The 24,766-nt window shown below is 44.7% G+C and overlaps 2 protein-coding genes across 11 annotated transcripts in view; one reads left to right on the top strand and one right to left on the bottom strand.

The window, feature by feature from the left end:
* cacna1g (calcium channel, voltage-dependent, T type, alpha 1G subunit) overlaps positions 1 to 24,766 on the bottom strand; it is a 332,915-nt gene that overhangs the window by 183,522 nt on the left and 124,627 nt on the right. For all 10 annotated transcript variants that reach the window (XM_080872626.1, XM_080872635.1, XM_080872629.1 and 7 more), the window contains exon 4: positions 3,979 to 4,112. In XM_080872626.1, the coding sequence (XP_080728752.1) occupies positions 3,979 to 4,112 (134 nt within the window). The remainder of the gene's footprint in view (positions 1 to 3,978; positions 4,113 to 24,766) is intronic.
* LOC308391096 (uncharacterized protein) lies at positions 18,118 to 22,523 on the top strand (the record flags this gene model as incomplete). The annotated part of the gene is made up of 3 exons (XM_080873563.1): positions 18,118 to 19,143; positions 21,946 to 22,343; positions 22,478 to 22,523. 3 exons carry the CDS (start codon positions 18,118 to 18,120, stop codon positions 22,521 to 22,523), a joined length of 1,470 nt encoding a protein of 489 aa, XP_080729689.1.

The following is a 24,766-nucleotide window of genomic DNA, read 5'->3' as shown; positions in this document are numbered from 1 at the left end:
TGGCACCATTGAAATAAAATGGAATTCAATTCAATATACAAACCTATATATAGTAAAAGATGGACTTAGCATCCTTGCATAGGATAGAAAATGAGCATATGTTCCAGGTCTGAAAAGTGAAGCCAACACCAAAGTATCTTACTCCATTATTTTTAATGACTAACAGGTGCCAACCTTGGAAGCTGCAAAAGATTCTGAGTTGTATAGAACTCATCCATCTATTTTCTACCACTTATTCAGGGTTGGGTGGAGAGACAAGCTGTCTGAGCAGATCTCAGTTCAAAAAGCCTATGGGAAAATAGTGCTTGGGTTCCTTTCCTCACTGACCTCAGTAAACTCTGCCTTATGAGTTTATGGGCTTAGTTGCTAACATTAGGTCATTCATCAACTTCATCTGCTTCTTCAATTCAGCATTAGAGTACTATCCCAACTACAGGTTGCCAATCAATTACAAGGAACAGGCAATCATTCACACTGAGTGCCAACTTTGAATCATCAACTGACATACCTGTGCATGTGTTTGGACCCAGAGAGAACCCACACAGACACAAACAGAACAGCCTCTGAGAGGCAACAGTGCTAGCCACCACACAGCCATGCTACCCAGCTCTGGGTGATATTAAACTGAATATTAAATTCATTTTGAAGTTGATTACCCATGACTTCAGCTACTTGAAAATCACAAGCCGTTAATCAAAGACTGTGCGGTATAGCAACCAGGGCCACCCCATGCTCCATGTACAAGTATTTAAACCAGCATTAATGTCAGTGTCCAGTAGGAGATGACTCTTCTAGTTACAAAAAGAAGTCTTGTTGTATAGAAGTCTGTGGGGAAACGACCCTCAGATTGTGTCATCCGTAACCTCAGTAAATGCTGATGACCAGTTTAGAAACTCAACTCAAACTACGACTACACTCAAAACCACATGAACGTGCTGTTTCCCCTCAATTTCAAAACATCAAGAGGATGACAGTGAAAATGTCCAGGGTTAACTAACCAGTGGGTAATGTCAGGGTATCTACTTCCAATCTTTTATATACGGTCTGTGGTTAGGTCAGGTCTGGCACATTCAATGTGACTACACTGACTTTTCTTCATGCTCTGAAACAGAAAGAAATAAAACAACACCCATCTACCGTTCACATTTTGTACAAATGCTGTTGTGTTCAAGTCCCATGCAAATGATTCTGAACGTATTAAGACAGAAAGCTCCAATCTACTAGTCTCCCTCTTTATCATGCAAATGCGGTACGGTATCTATTTAACACTCTGCTTTCACAAATCAGAAACTCTTCCCCTGCACATCTATCTGCCTTTCTACACCTTCCACCTGCTCCGTGGAGCCATCCCTCCATCATTCCCTCCTGACAGGGAGGTGATTAGCAGAAGACAGTCCAGACCTGCTGAAAAAGCAGCTTAGCTGTAATTATCGTCTAGGAAAGAAACAAACAGTTCATCAGAGCCTTCCTCCGCAGACTTAACAACTGTTGCCAGGATATATCAAATGCTCGACAACCAGCCGTTACCTTGGTTACCATTGTCTCTGCAAGTCTGGGGGCTCTCCATACAGATGAGTTTTTTTTTATTTGTTCAGAAATACTAGAACCCATGAAAACAGCTAAACATATTAACATACACTCAACGCCCACACTCTGTGATGTAAGCCAACATACGTGCAGACACCATCAGCTACAGACATGCAAATAAGACTGGTTTTCTGCCAGTTTCCATATTGTGCATGCTCTGATAAAAACACACACTCTTCTGATGCCAAACGTTTCCATCAATTATTCTTCCGGAAACCAAGATCCTTAACACTTGCGAGGGCAGGCTGCAAGACCAAACCACCTTAATCACAGTCTGTCCATGATTGTGATATGTGCACATATATCCTAGGATATATCCTAGCACGATTTTTGAACATTTCCCTTTTTATACTCTAGTTCAGCAGCAATGGAGGACAAAAACACAATGCATACAAGATCTGTGACAGTGCATACTTAAGTCCAAAAGTTAAAGTTTCAAGTTACTTGTACTGGTTTCACATAACAATATGTATTCCAATTCAGAGGTTATGCTTTTTGAATTTTATCATCCCACTAAATATAGATATTACTTCAGATAGGGTATTACATATCTGCAAGCTGCTTTGCAACCTGCATTTTACACAATCTAAATTTCATGTTGCATTTGATAAAATGTTGCTCTTTCATATATATATATATATATATATATATATATATATATATGTATATATACACACACCGCAAATTTAAAAAAGCATTTTTGGAATGTAGAGGTCTTGACTGAACCCTTGATCGGGATGAGGGAACAGAAATGAAGTTTGTCTCCAACAGAGGTTCGCGGGTGTTTTCAGCTGATAGTGGATTTTCAATCAACTGATTGCATGCAAAGCAGGACCTGATTTTCATTCCACTACTTTTATTACACACAGCTAAAATCAACCAGTTAAAATTAAAATTGTGCATTTAATATGGGCCATAAATTTTACAACTGATTAATTAAATGAATTGTTTCCGGTATGTAGATGTCTCTCTCTGTTTCAGGTTTCAGGTTTTTGTGGGATGTCTGCTGTTCCATGTATGCTTGGAAAAATAATAAAAGATTATACAAGCAATAAAAATAAACTGGGTTATCTATTACAAAAGTCGTATACAAAAATTCACACTGGAATACTTCAGCAGATGCGTAATCCTATGCGATATCCTAGGATACAGGATACAGCCTTCCCTGCAACGATGCAATGTCACCCCCGCAGATGTTTCACTCGCTGCTATAGCCTGAGCTGCTTTTAACGACCTCCCCATCACTCAGGAGATAAATGCCTCCGTATCAAACGCTGAGGTGTTTCCCATCAAGTTCCTTCTGTTGCGTTGGCACTGAGTCAGATTCTCCCTGAGTCATGATGACCGAGAAGGACGCAGCTCTTACCATAATCATATAAAGGCTTCCACTCACGTATATGATTCAGGTAGAGAGAAGAGGAGTGAAAGGAAACCACGGGAATTAACTGAATGTGAGCTGAGAGCAGACATAACCCAAGGCATCACTTCAGTTGTGGAACAGTAGCTCAGTGTAAAATAAAGGGAATGATCTCGCTCTCTCTATATCTCTGTATACAGTATGCACACACACACACACACACACATATATATATATATATATATATGTGTATATGCTTAAGGACAATGTGCACTCGCGCGCACACACACACACACAAAAGGAAATGTGTCCCGTTTCCACTGATGGACAACAGAAGCTGTGGCAGAAGGATGGCATTATAAACCAGCGGGGGATGTAGTATGATGAAAATGTCAGACTGAAAGCAGCAGGCTATGTTCTGTAACATGTTTAATCAAATTACAGTGTGTGTGCATTGGTGTGTGGGCATGTGTCGCTTGATTTTATGAGCGCGGTATAGTAATTAAAATGTATATAAATGTGCTATAGAGCAAGGGCAGATTTGTAAGTGCTGTAAAAGTTGAAATAATAATAATTAGAAAAGAAATCGACATGCATTCATCAGCTTCTACACAATCTGAACACTAAAGAATTTAAGAGGGTTCGTGGTATTGATTTCAAGTTAAAAGCCTCTAACGGAATACTTAAAGTAAATTTATTTAAGGGCAAATCCAGCAAAGCTCGTGCGAGTTAGAAGGCTTGCTCTACCAGGTTCATGCTTCAGATCTAATACTGTTTGATCCTCTGCCTGCAGCGTCTTGGCTTCCTGTGACACAATTACATCTAGAAGCTCAAAACATCTTTTTGTGCTCCCCAGATTCTATCGTTGTTCTTGAATCTGTCACCGCTTTCACAGATTCCGCCTTGCACATTGATTATTGTCCAAATTTGTTGCATGTGTGCGTGCTGCTCCTTGCGCGAGCCTCCGGTGTTTATGCACGGTTATGCTTGGCCACCTGTGTGTTTGTGTTTGCGAGTGTAATTGTGTAACTCACCCAGCCAACACTATGAAGAAATCCAAACGGTTCCACGTGTCTCCAAGGTAACACTTCTTGCCAAAAATCCCTAGAGCCACCATCTTGATCACCATCTCGATGGCAAAGAATGCAAAGATGAAGTCATCAAAATCCTGCATAGACAGAAAGAGACAAAAATACAAGGCGTATGATGTAAGTGAGTTATGAGAACTGCAAAGCTGTGGTTGATTAAGAGGCAATCATGTCTGACAGTAGTTTTCTTTGAAAATATACCTTAAATGTAATGATCCAAATACTGGACCAAGATCCGATATGTATTGATGGTCATTGTTTTTCAAATAAACATCATTCAAAGTCTTCAATTTTGCAGAGAGTAATATTAATGTGATGCTAACATGCCATTTTATTTTGATTTGCATTTGTAATTTGATTTTGTGACTTGATCTACGTTGACTTTTGACCTTCTGTTGAGGATCACCAAATCTCTTAATGTATGGTTCATCCTTTGGGGAGCAGATTAAATTTCAGATTTAGGCTACTAGGTTTGGTTTAGGAAAGACTGTAGTTTAGGCTTACATGCATCCATATTACAACAGTTACCATTATATATTATACAATGGTATTTAAGCACACCCAGTAAGGTTAACTATGTAATTGTGTCAAATCATGATGTGACATCTCACCTTCACCTCTAAACATCCTAATCAGGTGTGTTTTGCCCACAACAAGTGTGTTAGAAATGTAATGACAGTGACATTTACCAAATAGGAGTATTTTACAAGCAAGACTTAAGTAGGGGCTGGATATTTTACTCAAATATGGCTGATAACCATATGGAGGTGCTAGAGAAGTGGTTCTCTGCGACAGGATTGTCAAAAATAACAGAAACCTGTTATAGATCTGGTATTTTATTGTAATTCTCTTATTTATTTATTTTTGCTTAATGGCTCCGTTAGACTAGGTTCAAAATAGGATAGCAACATCCTTGTGACTGAGAAAAAGTGGAACAGTCTGAGACTGATTGCAAGGAGATGAGGCGATCTACCTCATCGCCTGGTGGCAAGCAAAACGATCAGCTTTGCAAATGTTTGTACATAACTGCACCATTTGCCAACTTGACCCCAATAAGTTGCAAAATGTCAGCAGACTGACTGCATCTTAATGTCGTTTTATAGCGTTCTTGGTGTGCCAAAGATGATTTAAAGACAGCAACTGGTTGCAGACCTGGTATCCATTTTCAAAGCCAATGAGATCCCAAGCACTAATGTGGTTGAAATAATTTTGGTCTCAAACCACTGTTTTCCCCTAACATCGACTGGCCTCTGTCTTGTTGATTGTTGGTTTTTATTTTCCCTTTTATTATTTTTTAAGTCTCAGTCAGTGCTCAATTCTTTCCCATTTAATTTTGTTTTAAGGTTTCCTGCTTTTGTTTCCCTCCTGTGTGATTGACTACTTTCAGCTGTTCTTGACTGCTTTCCCCTGTGTCTGGTTCCTCTCTTGTGTCACTAATCAATCTCTTTTGTATATAACATCTTTTCTTTTCGTCTTTTGTCAGATCATCCATTTAACTCCCTGTAGTGCTTTTTCCTTTTTTCACTTTCACTCCTCATGTTCTCTTGGATCTCTGTTCTTGTTTTGGATTTGGTGAATTCAGAGGAAAATAATCCAATAAAGGCTCGCTTTATTAGGCTCTACACCACACCATGGCAAAACAAAACACCAGGGAACAAAGAAAATATACTTACAACTACAAGTAAGTGTCAGCAGGCTTCAACCTGAATGTCTGTAGACAATTTTAATATGTCTATAATACACTTCTATATACGCACCTTCATGACAGTTCTCCTGATGGAGAGTACCTGCATTCCCATACAGCACTTTCTTGCTACTTTAGTGGCCGACATTCACGCCAGACTCTGGCTCTACTATTAGTCATACAATATGTTTGATGTTTAAAAATATCCCACTGAGAACCTTTGACAGGAGCGTGATATTTTATTAATTCCTGCAGAGGGATCCTCTTTTCTCTTTAGCCTGTCTCTAGAAGGTCAGGCTCCCCATGGCTCAAGAAAGAGATAACAACCTCCTTGGAGCTGCCAAGGATTTAATGTTTTGCTTAAGGGCACTTCAGCAACTCAGATGCTCAACATCCAAAATGGACCCTGGGACTAATGATGTCTGTCCCGTTTGGCTCCTTTACCATCAGAATTATTGTCTAAAGGTGAAGAAAGATGCACCTTTTCGTCCTTAACTGAGACTCGAGCTAGAAACGTCATTCAGTCAAAACAAACCGCTGATTGCATTAATCAGTATTCCTGCCCTCATTACCGTCTGTCTGGCTCTCTGACTGAGCCTCGGTACTCCAAATCATTATCAAACTGGACTCCAGACAAAAACAAGCGGAGGAATGAGGACAGGAAAGTACAAGAAGAGAACTTTGACTCTCAAAATATGAAAATCAATAAATAAATGAACAGGAGGGAGGAAGAGTCGGAAATGAAAAGGGAAAAGGATACAGCTCAAAGTAAAATAAAAAAAATAAAGAGGAAATCAAGAAAATTTCTGGAAGGAGATCAAGGTTCAGGACACCCACTGATACATGAGTCATTGCAAGATGAAGAGAGAAATGTATAAATATATCAAATCCTGTTAGCTTAAAGAGAAGCTAGCGCCAAAGTTCACTGCAAGTAAAACATGGAGATTCACGTGGGAATCGATGCATGCGAGTCTGTTTACAATTTCAAATCTTATTCAGTTCTATTTTTGGAAATCATTCATGTCGTCTGCATAAAAAAAACCCTAAAACCTCGCCCCATGCTCAACACACAAGGGTCACACTGCTATTTCCAGGGTTACAACCTATCAGACGGCTGTGGAACAAATAACTGCCCCGGGTTCACTCCCTAATGCTGACCATACATCACTCCAGATGTTTTACGCACCACTCATTGACTCCAAAGAGGCAGACGAGCCTCAGAGCAGATTGCTTAGTGATGCATAATCTCCCAAAAGAAAAGACAGAAGAAAAAAACCCCAAAACATTGTGTTCAGTGTTTGATCTAAATTTAATCTGAACTGTCTGGATGCTGGAACTCTTCTATGAAAGGGACCACACTGGCCATAAACTGACATGTGATAGTATGATGTGGATTATATAGATATATTGTCATGGAGTATTTGTTTACGGCCTGAAACCTGAGGCCTTGTTTTGAGCAGTAGCATCAACTAGGAATTATAGGGCCAATCATAGACCGTATATAAAAGATAGACAGTACTTGTTGAATTCTCACTGTGATGAGGAGTGGCGGATCTGACTGAGAATAACACACTTATATGTTAGCAACCTGTCATACCGCGGCACATATAGTCCTTTATAGTGCTTCTAGATTCTAATCAGGACTAGAATTAACAAGACGGCCGCCGTGCTTTAGTCGAAAAGCTTTGATACCAGTCAGCAGGAAACTGTTTTAGAGTTATTCCATTTCTTTATCACACAGACAAACCTAGATGTATTGTTGAAATTGCACTTCATCCTCCTTTATTAAAATATCTCAGATATATCTAATTCAACTTCTCTACACTGACATGAGGAGGAGTTTCACTCAGTTCAACCTCAAGCCCCAAATGACACCATCATGTAGCTCAAGAGAACTCTCGTCATAATTCAGTGTTTGAAATTTCCTGCAGGTTGCCCAGAAACGATTCACACTGCAAAAAACTACAATGTATATTAGAGAAACATAAACAAGGATTTATTTCTTTGACAACCCTTCAAGTTCAGCCTTCTATTGTTGACTTGACCTGAGATTTTGATTTCAGCAAAATTACATCGTACTGTATGCTGAATCACACAACTCCAGTGAAACTTAAAATAACTATGCATTTACTCTGATTTCGTCATGCATAACTAGCTGTGAAGGGTTTACGTACGCCTACATAAAGGCTACATACGAAAGCTCCATCGAGCCCTTTTAGTCGTCTTTCAGCCCCAAAATGCTTTGCATATAGAGCCGTTAGATAACAGGGAGCAACAGCCTGTCGGAAGAAACAACATGACGGTCCAGCTATTGACAGATGTTACAACCCGAGATGCATGACCAAAAGAAAATAAGCGTTGTGTGAAATGAGGAAGAGCAGAGACATTTACCGCCACGCTGAGCCTCAAACGACTGAATTGCTTTCTCCTCTAACACCCCATCTTTCCATCTCCGTTCTGTTTTATTCTGCTGAAAGGACCCATTTCTCCTGTCTCCACCGGGGAGTAATAACTCATCTATTTTACGTTAGACAGTCAATGCATGCCTGCAGAGTCTGTAACATAAGAAACCCCTGTTATGACTCTGTTAAGTCTCCCAATCTCTCTCACAAACACGCGCACACACACACAGGTTTTAACACATCCAACTAAAGACGCACAGCACACAGTCATGATAATGTACAGTGTTCATGCATACTGGAACAAATACAACATGAGACCAAGCCTTTGGGGACTCTTTAAAGTGACACTGAGCGGATGTCAGCCAGCTCAATCTTCTCTAGTGTTTGATCCAACCAGGCCTACACACACACACACACACACACACACACACACACACACACACACACACACACACCTCATTCATATCAAATCAAATCACAAATCAAATCACTTTTTATTGTCACATCACATGTGCAGGCACACTGGCACAGCACATGCGAGTGAAATTCTTGTGTGCGAGCCCCACAAGCAACAGAGATGTGCAAACACAACAACACAAACGAGCAAAATACAAGAATGGCCAACCTGAAACTAATAAATATATGTACAATATATAATAGTGTATGCATTTCTGGATGTGTATACTAAATATTTTCCTACGTGTGTGTGTGTGTGTGTGTGTGTGTGTGTGTGTATACACATTTTTACAAATTAAATAGTAAAAAAATAAAATAAAATAATAATAATAATAATAATAATAATAAAATATATAAAATATACAGAGTTGAATATGTGCAAAACAAGTGGCATTTATATACAGTGTGGAGTGCATAATGTTGAAGTTCCAGTAGTGAAGCTGAGGTGTCTATGAAGTGTTCAGCAGTCTGATGGCCTGATGGAAAAAGCTGTCTCTCAGTCTGCTGGTTCGGGACCGGATGCTGCAGAACCTCCTTCCTGATGGAAGCAGTCTGAACAGTTTATGGCTGGGGTGACTGGAGTCCTTGATGATCCTCCCCGCTTTCCTCAGGCACCGCTTCCTGTAGATGTCTTGGAGGGAGGGAAGCTCACCTCCAATTATCCGTTCAGAGCACCGCACTACTCGCTGGAGAGCTTTGCAGTTGTAGGCGGTGCTGTTGCCATACCAGGTGGTGATGCATCCAGTGAGGATGCTCTCAATGGCACAGCGATAGAAGGTCCTGAGGATGCGGGGGCTCATGCCGAATCTTTTCAGTCTCCTGAGAAAGAAGAGGCGCTGCTGCGCCTTCTTCACTGTTTTGTTTGTGTGTACTGACCACGTAAGATCCTCAGCCAGGTGTACGCCAAGGAACCGGAAGCTGCTCACTCTCTCCACAGCAGCGCCGTTGATGGTGATGGGGGTGTGTACTTCTCCGTTGGTGATAAGACCCACCACTGTAGTGTCGTCCGCAAACTTCACAATGATGTTGGAGCTGTTAGTGGCTGTGCAGTCGTAGGTGTAGAGTGAGTACAGGAGAGGGCTCAGTACACACCCCTGTGGAGCACCAGTGTTCAGTGTGATGGGGGATGAGGTGATGCTGCCCAGTCTGACCACCTGGCGTCTGTCAGACAGGAAGCTAAGGATCCAGCTGCAGAGGGAGCTGCTCAGTCCTAGATCCTGCAGTTTCCTGTCCAGCTTCGAGGGAAAGATGGTATTGAATGCTGAGCTGTAATCTACAATCAGCATCCTCACATACGTGTCTCTCTTCTCCAGGTGTGACAGGGCAGTGTGTAGTGTCAGGGCTATGGCATCATCAGTGGACCTGTTGTGGCGGTATGCAAACTGTAGAGGGTCCAGTGAGTCGGGTAGTGCAGAGCAGATGAAGTCCCTGACCAGCTTCTCGAAGCATTTGCTTACGATGGGGGTCAGGGCTACAGGTCGCCAGTCGTTCAATGAGGAGATGGTGGAGGATTTGGGTACAGGGACGATGGTGGCCATTTTGAAGCAGTCAAATCAAATCAAATCAAATCAAAGTCAACAGGACACGCTGGCGTGAGGCGTTCCCACTGGAGCGTACAGTTCTGGTGGTGCAGTACACGATTACAGGCTCTGCAATCTGGATATTGATTTACCAAAACTTGTATTACACATCAGTGGAGCGTGGTCTCAATGAACACGATGAGATGCGATGTCCAAACATGCAGCCAAAGCCGTGCAGGTACTACATCAATCGCAGGCATCGAAGCAAGTCTCTGAGGTTTCCTCTAAAGCTGCGTGTTTACTAGAAAGAAAATGTGTCGCTCTGTGCGCGGTGTGCCACTGTGGTTCACTGGCTGTACGTCCATGCGGAGACCAGAGAAGCCTAACACACACACGAACACACACACGAACACACAAACGCGTCTGCCTCTGAGGGAATAGACACCAGTGACCTGTGGTGAACGGCTCACTGCTCACACACTCCCTAATTTTTACCCTCCACTGCATCCTCTCCCCGGGAAAAGACTTAAAGAGACAGACAGAATACTTTAACCCCACTTTAAATTCTCTGCAAACTTTTTGGCACGCGTCCAAAGAATAATGGGACTTTTACATTAGGGGAAAACAAAGCAAAAAAGTTAATTATGTCATATCATCCGGCCTAATTCCAGTTCAGACGGGCGTCACGAAATTGGCTTTCATTCGGCGTGACAGCCACAAAAGTGTGAAATGGACCAACGAATGGCAGCGGGAGAACTTGCGGCGGCTGGGAGTGGTGGGGTATGTGAGAAAATCAAATCAAAATATGGCTGAAATAAAAGTAGCGACCCGAGTCATACAGTATCCTTTGGCAAATTGAAACCAACTAATGGGCGTATCACAGCTTAAAAAACAGTCCTAACAGGGCCAACATTTCATTCATGTTTTGCATGCACTGCTGTTGCTCATTCTGTTCATTGCTACGCTGCTTTTGCCCTTCATTTTCCAGAGATCATTTGCCAATAGAAAGAGTGCTGGCTGTACTGTAAAGTCTTTGTCTTTTGATATTGCGTAGGTGGCAGGTAACGCTCTTCATCCTTCTATATTTATTCCAAACAAAGCACTGTGGCTGCTGCCAGATATGGAAAAGCCTTCACTTCCTGGGCACCAGACAGACCCTGTAAAGACTAACCAGACACAGACTGTTTATAACAGCTATTGTAAAAGCTTTGTACTTTAAACTCTCTCTATGGGATTGTTTATGATTAAGTAGCAATTAATTAGTCAAATGTAAACCTATTACACATATTCAAATGTACAGAATGTTGACCCTGCATGCACGTGTTCATGATAATACAGACACCGTGCATGCATTAGCACAGCATTTTCATATGAATCCAAGCAGCGTCCTCCCGGGCTGAGGAATGACGGCAGTGGGGATGAACCTCTGATGGTTCCAATCCCTATAGACTCTGTTTGTGAAAAACTTTCCAACTTTAGAGCAGATGCAATGCTTAAAGACTGCCATACAAAGCAGTTTTCACCTTTCTGACTAATATGTAGGTGATTGATTTTCATAGCTATTGAAGATTAAAGATTATTTATTAAAGATTATTGAGGCTTAAAATTAATTGCATGGTGACCATGTCGTTAAAATACTCTGGGAATACCATGAATAAGAGGTCTCAATCACTAACTCACAAACTTACATTAAATCCGTTAAACCAAAAAAAACAAAACTGGACATACTTAGCTTGACGCAGCTACCTCTAAGCTAATGGCTCAGTCAAATGAAAAAAAAAAAAATAGGACAGATAACTCTGTGCATCTACAAAATAAAAATTGCTGCCTGCCTGTAAATTGTATTCCAGTGAAATAACATTTAGAGCTTAAGGAAATTGCACACTCACAACCACTTTGAATGCAAGAAGAAGGATAACAGGTTGCCTGATAGGAGGCAACCTTTCTGCAAACAGTTGCAGACTGACTGCGATCACTCTGGTTGTCAAAAGTTTGTAAATAAATGCTGCCTAACTAATAAATACAGACACATTCCCAACACGTATGAATGAGTCTTTGTAAATGAGCACAAGTCGAGGGCACTCAACTCAACTCAACTCAGCAGGCCATTTGCAAATATGTGTACAAAGGGTTGGTTTTTTGTACTGTTTTTATCAATAAATCTCAGCAACAAAGGACATACACCCATGTGTGTTGATTTCTCCCTAAGATGGCAAACTGAAACACTCCAAGTTGGTGACTTTTGGAGATTTATTTCCCTGGATGAGAATGCATCAAGATGAAACACAAAAGGAAGTTCACAGCTTTTCCCATCAAAGACTCGGTGCTGTTTCCTGCAGTATATTGCAAGTAAACCTGACAAGTTTGGGATCAAGTTTTGGGTGGCTTGCGACCTAAAATCCAAGTACATTTGCAATGTCTTCCCATATCTTGGCAAGGACCCCAATCGTCCCACTGGGGAGAGACTTTCTGAAAATGTAGTAATGAGGCTGATGGAACCATTCCTAGACAAGGGCAGAAATGTTACCACGGACAATTTTTTCACATCGCTTTCACTTGCGCAAAAACTTCTTAGACGGAAAACCACCATCCTCGGCACAGTCAACAAGATTCGCAGGGAAATTCCTCAATCCACTCAAACCCCCACTCCCCTCCCTCCAGAATTCCCAGGTAACAACCTAATATACATATGAATGACTAGCCAATTTAGCTTCCACTTGGCTGAAGCTAAAGCTTAGCTAAAAGCCTACCAGCCATTTGGCTGCTCTCCGGGTTTTAAAGGTAGAAAGGTAGAAGCCTGGCTTTGCAGGTGTTAACTGGCTGTATTCTGCTTATATTTCTATAGAACAGGAAATCTGCTGAGCACAAATGCAACAGTTGAATGTGAATTTCTCTTAAATGTGGATGTTTGTGACTATAAACAGCAACAAATATGTGATTTTTGACTAGATAACACAGTTAATTGCTGTATTATCAGAAACAGATTGCATGCAACTGTCAACTTGACCCCATTCAACGCTGACTGGTATCAGACTGACTTTGTCTTATGGCAACATTGATGGCAGGATATCATTTGCAGTTGAAAAAAGGTAATAAATTGCATATTTGTTAGTACAGTATTCCAAGTACTGCAACATGTTAGAAATCACAAGAATATTGCATTATTACTGAAGCATTGTGAAGCTTGTTGGGACTCTGGTGAGTTCCATCTCTAGTGGCTACGTCCATCTTTTACATACAGTCTTTGCACAAATACTGCAAACATACTTTTCTTCACTGTAACAACAATTCAATGTTGTTACAGGAATAACAACATTAACAATAATAAAAATAAAACAGAGAAACCCCTCACAATCATATGACACCATATGAGCAAGAAACCTCCAGCTGAACCAGGCTCAGGAAACAGAAGAAAGCAGTCCGACATATTTGTTTAACATCTGCATTGAAGGACAAAACGACTTCAAAAATGGCTTTTCAGTGTTACTGGAGGTCAAGGCAACACCATCCAGAGTTAGCATCTGGTTGGATGCCATATTTCTAAGATTTTTAGGGCCGAGAACAATAACCTAAATTTAGAGGCAGTAAATTAAGCTCTTTATGTTTTTAAAGACCTGGATTGTCTCCAATACAATTCTCAAACTATCCCTTTGTATATTTACTCTTTATTTATGTTTAATTAACACTACCAATGTCAACAGGTCTCCACTGGCTGGAAAGCGAAGTTCCTTTCTTAAAATCCTTATTCTAGATGTAAATAAATGTGATCAAACTGGTTTAATCTTTTCAACAGATGCTAACGTGCAAATAAAGTGTTTCTTTTTATAAATAAAGTGTTTTTTTAATAAATCCAAGCTGGGACCTCAGCTTTTTGTCTTCTGTCTGTTTCTCGTGCGTTTACCCATTCTTTTTCTCTTGGCAGTAACATCTGGATTGGATTCCTGTTTTTTGCGAACTACTGGCATTTCTCCTCCTCCTGCTCGGCAATCCACCACTAATTTCCATCTCCGTCATCTGTCTGCTTCTTATCTCTTTCTCCCACTGCCTCCTGTGACACAAGGAAGTCCCACTGCCTCCCCCCATTGCTGTGATTATGTCTCCCAGTGCACCTCATAGTGTATGCAGCTACAGTGAGACAGCATGAGCGGGTAATGCTACGGTCCATTTATGCGTGTATTTGCTGTTTATGATATTTTTCATGTACCTGCTTATAATAACTTTCAACTTTGTTTATATGCCACCATGTGAGTCTATCTCTCAGATGTAATTCCCCTTTATGGGCACACTTAAACCCATAACACATTTTTTTGTCCTCTGAGTTTCAACATGGATTCAGTGTTTCATGAACCTCCCAGCCTAAACAGTGGCACCACACACCAGCTTAACAGCCCCCTGTGTGTGTGTGAACGCCTGTGTTACTTCTCACATTGCCTGAGAACAGGGATAAACACACGTGTCCGCCAGGCTCAGACAGACATCAGCGAGTACAGAAATCTGGATTGCGTGTTATCAATGCGTCAAGCGGGTGCCAACATTGCACGCCCTCTCATCACCCCCTGAACGGAGCCTTTATGCGTTAAGTGCACTTAATCACCAATGTTGAGTGCACTTAAAACACTCCCTAATGACTTGACATGGCTCACTCACAAATCCTCAAGTGTCAAAGCAGTTATTAGATACAATATTGCACCCAAGAGTGCAGTGCCGCAGCTCTTGACGAGTAATCAAGATGTGCAGAGGCATTCCTTTGCGTGATTCGAATACCAGTACCATGTGTTTGTGGACATGAACGCAGGCCTCTGTGTGTAAATACTCAGCAGAGCATCGTGTCAGGATGGGAGTCAAATTACTTTTAAAACAGACAAGACTGTTGAAAAGTAAGATACCAACTGACCTGTGAACAGGTGTGGCAAAGAAAAACTTTACCTTCGAGTGGTTTCCTTTGTTGCCAAGTTCCATAACTAGTAACTATGAAACAGTTTGTGGGGCATTTGTGGATGTAATGTTAACATCTGTTGTTGCTGACATAACACTGTCAAGGGTCCACATCTGTATGTGCTGAAGTAGTTGCTAAAATTAAATAAAGGAACACAAACACTATAACTATCCTTACTTTCTGAAGTGAGGACACAAAACTGAGGTACTTCCTGCTAACAGTTGCAAGACCTTAGACAACCTAATTCTAGCCAGAGACAATCTTAGTGCATTAATTTTATTTGTAGTGCCAGTTCACAGTAAGAGTCATCTTAAGGTGTTTATTTCAACCCAGCATATTTTCCATCGATGCAGATGATGGAGCTCATTGTCGTATGCTAACTTGCCAACACTGTTCACTTCCAATTTAGAGCTTCAGGAAAACAAGCAGTCAACCAAAACAGCAACTAATGGAACAAGTCTGAGCTGCCTCTACTCCTATGGTGCGATTTTTTTTACATGACTTATTTTAAATATTGTTTTCAAGCGTTAGCATAAACTAGCTAACTTTAGCAGTGTTGGCTTTGCTAGCTGTACTGAAGTTATTGTTCAGCAACAACTTGCCAGGTGACCTCATCAGCCAACACAGCCTATTGATCAACACCATGCTGGAGAGTAACAACATTAAATGCCTTTTTTGTTGTTAGCTTTAATCTCACCAGTCTTGGAGAATCAACTCGTAAAAGCTGATTTTAGCAAGTTTGATGCACCACCTCATAGTATGGTTTACCAAAGCAATTTTTAAAATCATGGTTGCCTGGATTGTTCTTATGCATAGACATGTAGATTTTAGAAGTAAGGCATCAACATGTTCAACTCTTTAGTCTGTCAGCCTCATCTTCTCTTCATCTTTCACTTCTGATTGGACAGTAAAAAGTAAAGTTTGACTCACGTCCTGCTATCACCTATATAATGGATTGCATGATTAGCTTGCACTGCAACTAACTACTGTTTCAGGTATTCATGTTCTTGTTAGCTGGCTGTACATGTACTGTAGGTCCCTAATGTATGTAGCAAAATGGGCATTCCAGGCAGCTAATTTGGGGTTTTTACTTTTCTGAATTATTAAAATTGGATCTGTCATGTCAGCATGATCAAAGAGCCATAACAGCAATATAAATGGTCAAATACCCAGACTAAATAAAACCACAATTATCAACCAAAACACTGACCAGATTTATCCCATTCTAAGCTAATATAAATAAAATTCAGTTCAATTGTTGTAAATTTCCAGGTGACACCTGAAACCACTGCACTAAAAGTTGAGGAAAGTTCAACTTTTGTACAGCTTTCTTGTGTTTGTCAGTGTGGAAGTACCGTGAGGATTTGGGATCCCAGCAGTCAGTCAAGCAGCGTGTCTTTTCTTCCTCGGATCTGCTGCGGAGCTCAGCACTTCTGTTATTGTTTCTTTTGTCTGTTCAGCTACGGTGCCTTTCATGGCTAAAGCTTGCAACAAACTTTGGATTTATACTTCACTAAAGTCACTGCCAGCATTGTGAGCACATTACTTGTTTTGCAGGAGCGGATTTCTTGCAGGAAAAACCAATCAAGGTATAACAAACATAGACGAATTCCTACTGTGTATGTTTACCCTTCTGATGTTCACCTGTTCTTAGGCTGAAGTCACCATTTGAATGAGCTGAAATGATATCGACCAATGAAGCCCTTCCAAAAGAAGTTTTTTTTTTACTGCCCTTTACTATAAAAGGCAGCTTAACAGACAGGACAGGATCTACAGTGTACCTGAAACAAGTGCCATCAGTTCTGTGAAAACACTTCCTTTCCACTCGTCTCCAAAATAAATCTTAGCCACTATGTATGCTAATTTTGCCTGTCACAAGTCCTGAATGCCATTATCACCGGGGTCAGGTGCTTTCATCACATGCACACACAAACGCCCGCAGATAGGCAGGCAGGCAGCCATACCTGCCGATGAAGGCCTTGTGTGGTGAGGACAATGGGATATGCTAACTGTAATCTGCCATTCAGCTGAGAGCCAGTCCTCACAGGTGGAGAGAGATAATATTGTAGAGAGATTTTTTTTCAGCTCAATCACCACATTTCATAGTAGCAAGAGTAACAGTGCACACAGACACACACGTAAAATGTGACATCTCCTCATCCTCCAGTCACATGCTAGGTGTGTGTGTGTATTTGATATCTACTCAGGGTTGTAACACAGTACATTGTTACATCGAAGCTTATTTTAATTCATAACATCAAACATTAAAGTTGACCTAATGCACGTTTCCTTTTATGTCATATGTATACATAACGTAACTTAGATATCCTAATATGGTCATCTCAGGCAAACGTCTCTGACTGTGTGGATAGAAGTCCCACCCACCTTCTATTCAAATCTTTTGTTTGTCAGGGGCAACCAATCAGTAGAAAGTTGGCTTAAAGGGAGGGGGAGAGCAGATTAGGCTGCTACGCCAAAGTCCAGTATGAGATAAATAAGGATTATTTGCTACCGTAGTAGAGGCCAAAAAAGTAAAAAATAAAATAAAGGAGTTGCAAATGTAACAAATTTAAAACCATTAAATGAGTAATTTATTCAACAAAACTTACAGCAATATAATGGTATGTATACAGTATGTATACTTCATTTTAAAAGACATAAATTCAATCTCTCAGTGAATGTCACGTGATTCCACCCAACTGTGTTAAGTCATTGAGTTAAGCTGCCAAAACACAGCATGTCATTGAAACTATTTGTGGCGGAGGCGTGGCCCCGGGCGCAGCTGCAGGGGAGGAGTGGAGCGGAAGGCTCAACAGGGCGGCGCTGCGAGGCCGGTAAGAACAGCTGATGTTGTTTATGGACTGATGATGGTCTCCCTCCGCTGTGTTTATAGTGAGACGAGGAGGAGCGGCCAGGGGAGAGATCAGCTGGGCTCGTGAGCTGTCAGACTGTGTGACTGAGTCAGCTGTCAAAACAACAACACTTGAATAAATGTGGAAGTTGGCTGTACCTACCTGTGTGTGCGTGTGTCTGTGCCTGGTGTATTCTACAAGTGGTGCCGAAACCCAGGATAGTGCCGGTGGGGAAATGTCCGACCCACAGGCCGCGCCACCCGCCCAGCCTCTGCAATTCTTGGCACAGATGCTGGCGGAGATGGCGACGATGAGCCGGGATCAGGCGGCCGACCAGCGTGCCCACCTGGCCGCGCTGCAGGAGCAGACGGACCGGCAGACGCAAGTTCTGGAGCGGCTGGTCGGGGCCGCTGCCACGCCGAAGCCCTCGCCACTGTCGGTGGCGGTGCCCCGGATGGGGGACGGGGACGACCCACAGGTTTTTTTGGAGACCTTCCGTGCCACGGCGGAGGCTTGCCAATGGCCGCGGGAGGAGTGGGCTCCGCGGCTGCTCCCCCTGCTGTCCGGGGAGGCACAAACAGCGGCCCTGAGTCTGCCTCCGGCGTCGAGGAGCAGCTTCGCGGACGTGAGCCGGGCGGTGGTGGACAGGCTAGGGCTCACCGCCGAAGACCACCGCCGGCGGTTCCGGGCCTGTCGGCTGGCTACAACGGACCGACCATTCGCCTGGGCCCGGCAGCTGCGCGACGCGGCGGTACGCTGGCTGCAACCGGGAACATCGGAGGGGGAGACGAAGCTGGTGGACAAGGTGGTGCTGGAGCAGTTCACGGAGGGATTGCCAGCGGAGACGGCGAGATGGGTCCGGTGCCACCGGCCCGCAAGCTTGGAGGTAGCGGTGACGCTGGCGGAGGACCACCTTGCCGCTGGAGCAGGGGAACCCGGGGACGCCGGACGGAGGCCGAACAAACAGGCCCCAGTGCCGGCCCCGAGGCGGCGTGTGCCGGCACCAGGGCAGGCAGAGCGGCTGCCGGCGCTGAGCCCCACTAACCCTTTCGCGGCGTTGGTGCCGTCCAGGGGAGCCGAGCCAAGCGGAGCCGCCCCCGAGCCACGGAGAGCAGCACAGACGCCGGGGCCGGAGTGTTGGAAGTGCGGGCAGCCGGGGCACCTGAGGAGGGATTGTCCGCTTATGGAAGTGGGGCAGGTGTTTCGTGTTGCTGGCGCCCCAGCACCCTCCCCCGGTCCAGGAGGGACATACAGTATTCCGGTAAGGACTCGAGGGGATATACGCCAGGCGTTGGTGGACACGGGCTGCACGCAGACCCTCGTACACCAAAGCTTGGTTCGCCCCGGGGCATTGCTGGAGGCAGAATGGGTGGAGGTGAGGTGTGTGCATGGTGACGTTCACAGGTATCCCATAGTGCCGCTGTTATTAAAGTGTAAGGGCAAAACGCATAGAGTAACGGCGGCGGTTAGCCCGCGCCTGTCGCACCCCCTGATTCTGGGTACCAATTGGCCGGGGTTTCATCAGCTACTGGGGCAGTACGCGGGGGTGCGATCACGACTGGAAGCGGGGTGTAGCGTGTGCGCGGCGTTCAGCGGTGACGCGGGGTCGTCCGACACTGACTCCGGGGGGGAGGAGCCGGCGGGTCCCTCACGGGACGTCCCGCCGGCCCCGGAAGTGTCCCCCATGGGTGATTTCCCACTGGAGCAGTCTCGTGACGGCACCCTACGCTCAGCCTTTGACCAAGTGATGGCTATTGATGGTCACGTGGTGCGCCCTGAGGCCGCGCAGACCTACCCGCGTTTCGTCTTATTAAACGACCGATTATATCGAGTGAGTCGTGACACTCAGACAGAGGAAACACACACCCAGTTGTTGGTGCCGCAGGGCCGCCGGGAAACGCTTTTCCAGGCGGCCCACTATAACCCCATGGCAGGGCATATGGGCTATGAGAAAACTCTGGAGCGAATAACGGCCCGATTTTATTGGCCGGGCATCCGAGCGGATGTGCGCCGCTGGTGCGCGTCCTGCCCGGACTGCCAACTTGTTAACCAGCCGGCCATACCGAAGGCGCCGCTGCGCCCTCTCCCCCTCATTGAGGTCCCGTTTGAGCGCATCGGCATGGACCTCATCGGGCCGTTTCACCGGAGTGCACGCGGCTACCGCTTTGTGTTAGTCCTGGTGGATTACGCAACGCGGTACCCGGAAGCAGTTCCGCTGCGCACCATCTCTGCAAAGAGTGTGGCGCAGGCACTGTTTCAGGTCATCTCCCGAGTCGGAATCCCGAAAGAGATACTGACTGACCAGGGCACGTCGTTTATGTCTCGTACACTGCGGGAACTGTACGAATTACTAGGCATTAAATCTATTCGGACCAGCGTCTACCACCCTCAGACTGACGGGCTGGTGGAGCGGCTGAATAAGACTTTAAAGTCCATGATTTGGAAGTTCATTAACGAGGATGAACGCAATTGGGATCACTGGCTAGACCCTCTGTTATTCGCAGTGCGGGAGGTGCCCCAGGCCTCCACGGGATTTTCTCCCTTTGAACTGCTGTTCGGCAGGAGGCCACGTGGGGTGCTCGACCTGATTAAAGAAAGCTGGGAGGACGGTCCGAGCCCCGCCAAAAATGAGATTCAGTACGTGTTGGACCTGAGAGCAAAACTCCACACTTTGGGGAGGTTGTCACGGGAGAATTTGCTCCAGGCTCAGCAGCGTCAACAACGCCTGTATGACAGAGGGGCTAGGCTCAGGCAATTTTCACCGGGAGATAAAGTGCTTGTGTTACTCCCTACTTCCAGCTCGAAGTTGCTTGCCAAGTGGCAAGGACCCTTTGTGGTCACACGGCGAGTCGGGGACGTGGACTATGAGGTCGCTCGGTCGGACAGGGGAGGAGCCACGCAGATTTATCACCTCAATCTCCTCAAACTGTGGCGAGAGGTTGAAACTGCTTCTCTGGTGAGCTTGGTGAAGGAGAGAGATGAGTTGGGGCCTGAGGTGCCAAATTCTATCATTCCCACCTCCCTCCCTTGTGATGACCATCTCACACAGGCCCAGAGAGCGGATGTTGTCGCGTTGCAACAGCGTTTTGCGGACGTGTTCTCCCCCCTGCCCGGCCGGACGTCCCTCATCGAGCACCATTTCGTGACGCAGCCCGGCGTGACGGTGCGTTCACGGCCCTACAGGCTCCCGGAGCATAAGCGAAAAATCGTGCAGAGGGAATTGGCGGAAATGCTGAGGATGGGAGTAATAGAAGAGTCGCACAGCGCCTGGTGTAGCCCCATCGTTCTGGTGGCGAAGAAGGATGGGTCTATACGGTTCTGTGTCGACTATCGCAGGGTGAACGAAGTGTCACGCTTTGATGCCTACCCCATGCCTCGGGTCGACGAGCTCCTGGACCGGTTAGGCACGGCCCGCTTTTTCACGACACTGGACTTAACCAAGGGCTATTGGCAGATTCCCTTGTCTGCCGAGGCCAGGGAGAAAACGGCCTTCTCCACTCCGTACGGTTTGTACCAGTTCGTGACACTTCCGTTTGGCCTGTTCGGGGCCCCGGCCACTTTCCAGCGTCTCATGGACCGGGTACTGCGTCCGCACGCAGCGTATGCTGCCGCCTACCTGGATGACGTGATCATCCACAGCGACACCTGGGCGGAGCATGTGCTGCGGGTGGCCACGGTCCTGGAGTCCCTGAGGGGGGCGGGGCTCATGGCCAATCCGAAGAAGTGCGCAGTTGGACGGAGGGAGGTGCAGTATCTGGGGTACCACCTGGGGGGCGGGCAGGTGCGTCCACAGGTGGAGAAGACGGAGGCTATCGCATCCTGCCCGCGCCCCAGGACGAAAAAGGAGGTGAGACGGTTCTTGGGGTTGGTGGGTTACTATCGTCGCTTTGTGCCGGGGTTTGCGCAGCTAACCAGCCCCCTGACCGATCTCACTCGAAAGGGTGCCCCGGATCTGGTCCAGTGGACGGGGCCGTGCCAGGCGGCGTTTGTGCAGGTGAAAAAGGCTCTCTGTGGGGAGCCGCTGCTTCACACTCCTAACTTTTCCCTCCCTTTTGTTCTGCAGACTGACGCCTCGGACAGAGGGCTGGGAGCCGTTTTGTCCCAGCAGGTGAGGGGGGCCGACCGCCCTGTCCTATACATCAGCCGGAAGCTAGCAGAGCGCGAGCGCCGGTACAGCACCGTGGAGAAGGAGTGCCTGGCCATCTGGTGGGCGGTCGGCTCCCTGCGCTATTACCTCCTGGGACGCTCATTCACCCTCTGTTCGGACCACGCCCCGCTGCAGTGGCTCCACCGCATGAAGGATGCCAACGCCCGGATCACCCGGTGGTATCTGGCATTGCAGCCCTTTAAGTTCAAGGTGATCCATAGGCCGGGGGCGCAGATGGCAGTGGCCGATTTCCTCTCTCGCTCGCGGGGGGGGGAGTTGGCTCGGCCGGACGGCTCCCCGGCCTCGAACGGGCGGTGGGGGTGTGTGGCGGAGGCGTGGCCCCGGGAGGAGTGGAGCGGAAGGCTCAACAGGGCGGCGCTGCGAGGCCGGTAAGAACAGCTGATGTTGTTTATGGACTGATGATGGTCTCCCTCCGCTGTGTTTATAGTGAGACGAGGAGGAGCGGCCAGGGGAGAGATCAGCTGGGCTCGTGAGCTGTCAGACTGTGTGACTGAGTCAGCTGTCAAAACAACAACACTTGAATAAATGTGGAAGTTGGCTGTACCTACCTGTGTGTGCGTGTGTCTGTGCCTGGTGTATTCTACACTATTATTTAGGGGTTAGCTAATACAATTGTGTGGAACCACTCGACATAATCTCTTTTAAGTGAATCCAAAATAGGCTTTTTTGAGTGTACCCCTAGTCTTCCTCATCTTATTTGGTCTCCTGTTCATTGCCCATCTCTCGCTCATTACCTGTTCAGCAGAAACCTAATATCACTACAGACTACAGCTCAGAAACTCCAAAGTGTGACATGTGGGACTGCGATATTATAATATGAGAATCTGTTTTAAAGCATCTTTTGTCCGTTTCCAAATGAAATTCCCCCATATAGTACTTGTATCTCTGTTACTCACCTTCTTGCTCGTGATCTTATTAGCTTTCTGCATGCATCACATTCTCTACTGTAGCTGCTTCAGAGGAGATGATGGAGGGTTAAGTGTAGCTTTTAAAGAAGAATGTTATCCATTTTTCTTTTATGGTAAAAAAAAAAAGAGAGACAATTCTCAATGTTAAAGCTGCAGAGATTTTATCACTCATCTCTTAGTTTTCCACCCTGAGCTGGAAAGCTGACTGATGTACTCACAAAGATTTTATCTCCGGTCTGTTTACCACTGAAGATAATGTCTCAGAATGAGATAAAGCACAGAAAAACAAAGAACAAACACTTTTTTTATTGTCTTTTTCACAACAGAAACACACATAAGGATTATAGATTTATAGACATTTTAATTGATTTAATGATGTCATGATTATGTAGTTCATCCACCCTGTAACAGCAATAAAAGATAACAAAACCAAACTATGCATTTATAATAATACTACAACTTTTCTTGCAAGTGTGATGCCTTAAAGCTAAGTGGTAATATCAGTGTACACGTTCACAGTTACAGTGACACAAAGTAATAGGGTGGGGGGTGCTATGCATTTTAAGGAAAATCCATTTTCGTGTGTTTATTACTGTTTGCCTTTCAGCAAACAGAGAACAGACAGACATCTGCACTGACGCATATAAAGTAAATGTAAAGTAGCTTACAGACTGAGTACAACAAACTGATTCAGTGATGATGTAAGCTATCCTAGGCCTTTTCTCTTCTGCAATGTAAAAGATCAGATCGATTCAACGCTGTTCCCACAAATGCCACTGCTGCAAATATTATAGCATATAAGCAGCAAAACTGAAACTCTATAATGTGCTTGATACACAGAAAAAACCCAAAACAGTTCACGACTCAAGTGTCAGGGTATGCGGACTTTTGGTGAGCATAAAAATGTAGCAACAGTTATCGTGCTGCTGTTGTTCCCACTGATCTCACTGCAGTGAGGTCGACACAGTTGTTCTACACTGTTGTTCTTCACAACTGTGTTGTGTAGAACAACATCCAAGTTAATAAGACTACAGTGAATCACACTGATATATCCAATGATGTACATAATTAATGAAGCCACTGCTACTGTGGACCTCCACTTACAAACCCCCTTATTTTAGTTTATAGACAGCACAGATGAGAATACTGTGATGATGCAGCTATTAAAGTTTGCAAAAAATGTATAGGCTCGAGCCCATACTATCTTAAAGTGTAAAACAGATGAATGGATGATCCAAATAATGCTCATAAAGGAGAAGAAAAATGTAAGCTGTATTGAATACCAGTCTCAAAATGGTCCAAATAATGGCCTTTTATACTGTTTAGTCATGCAGCGATGACACTGCTAACAAATGAATTTAAAGTGACCTATGGATTTCCACTAAAACAAATTGTAAAAAAGGGCAACCTTTCAACAATCCCGGCAGATTGACGAGGGGGTCGTCCTTCTTCCAACCCCGCGGCTACACGACGGCCTGTGATCATTACGGTCGACATTAGCCGTGTCAGGATGAGTGCTCATTTAGAGACATCTCAGAGCAAAGTCTTGGCGATGGTCCCTCATTAGCCCTCATGCTATCTGTGTTAAGCACAGCCCTGATCTGAGAGCTAAGGCACTAATACTTGCAACTGTGGAACACAGATCCATTAACGTTAATGTGATAGGAAGCATTTAGCCTTTATAAAATACTAGATTTTAGACACAAATTTGCTGAATCCTGTTGCTTTAACAAGCACTGAAGTGACTCTAGAACTGAACTGAAACCTTTGGCAAAGTCTACTGACTGGGTAAAACTTGGAAAGGCACA

Source organism: Rhamphochromis sp. 'chilingali' (genome assembly GCF_963969265.1).
Source record: "Rhamphochromis sp. 'chilingali' genome assembly, chromosome: 22".
NCBI lineage: Eukaryota > Metazoa > Chordata > Actinopteri > Cichliformes > Cichlidae > Rhamphochromis > Rhamphochromis sp. 'chilingali'.
The sequence above is the reverse complement of the archived record's forward strand: the minus strand, read 5'-3'. Positions and strand labels throughout refer to the sequence as shown.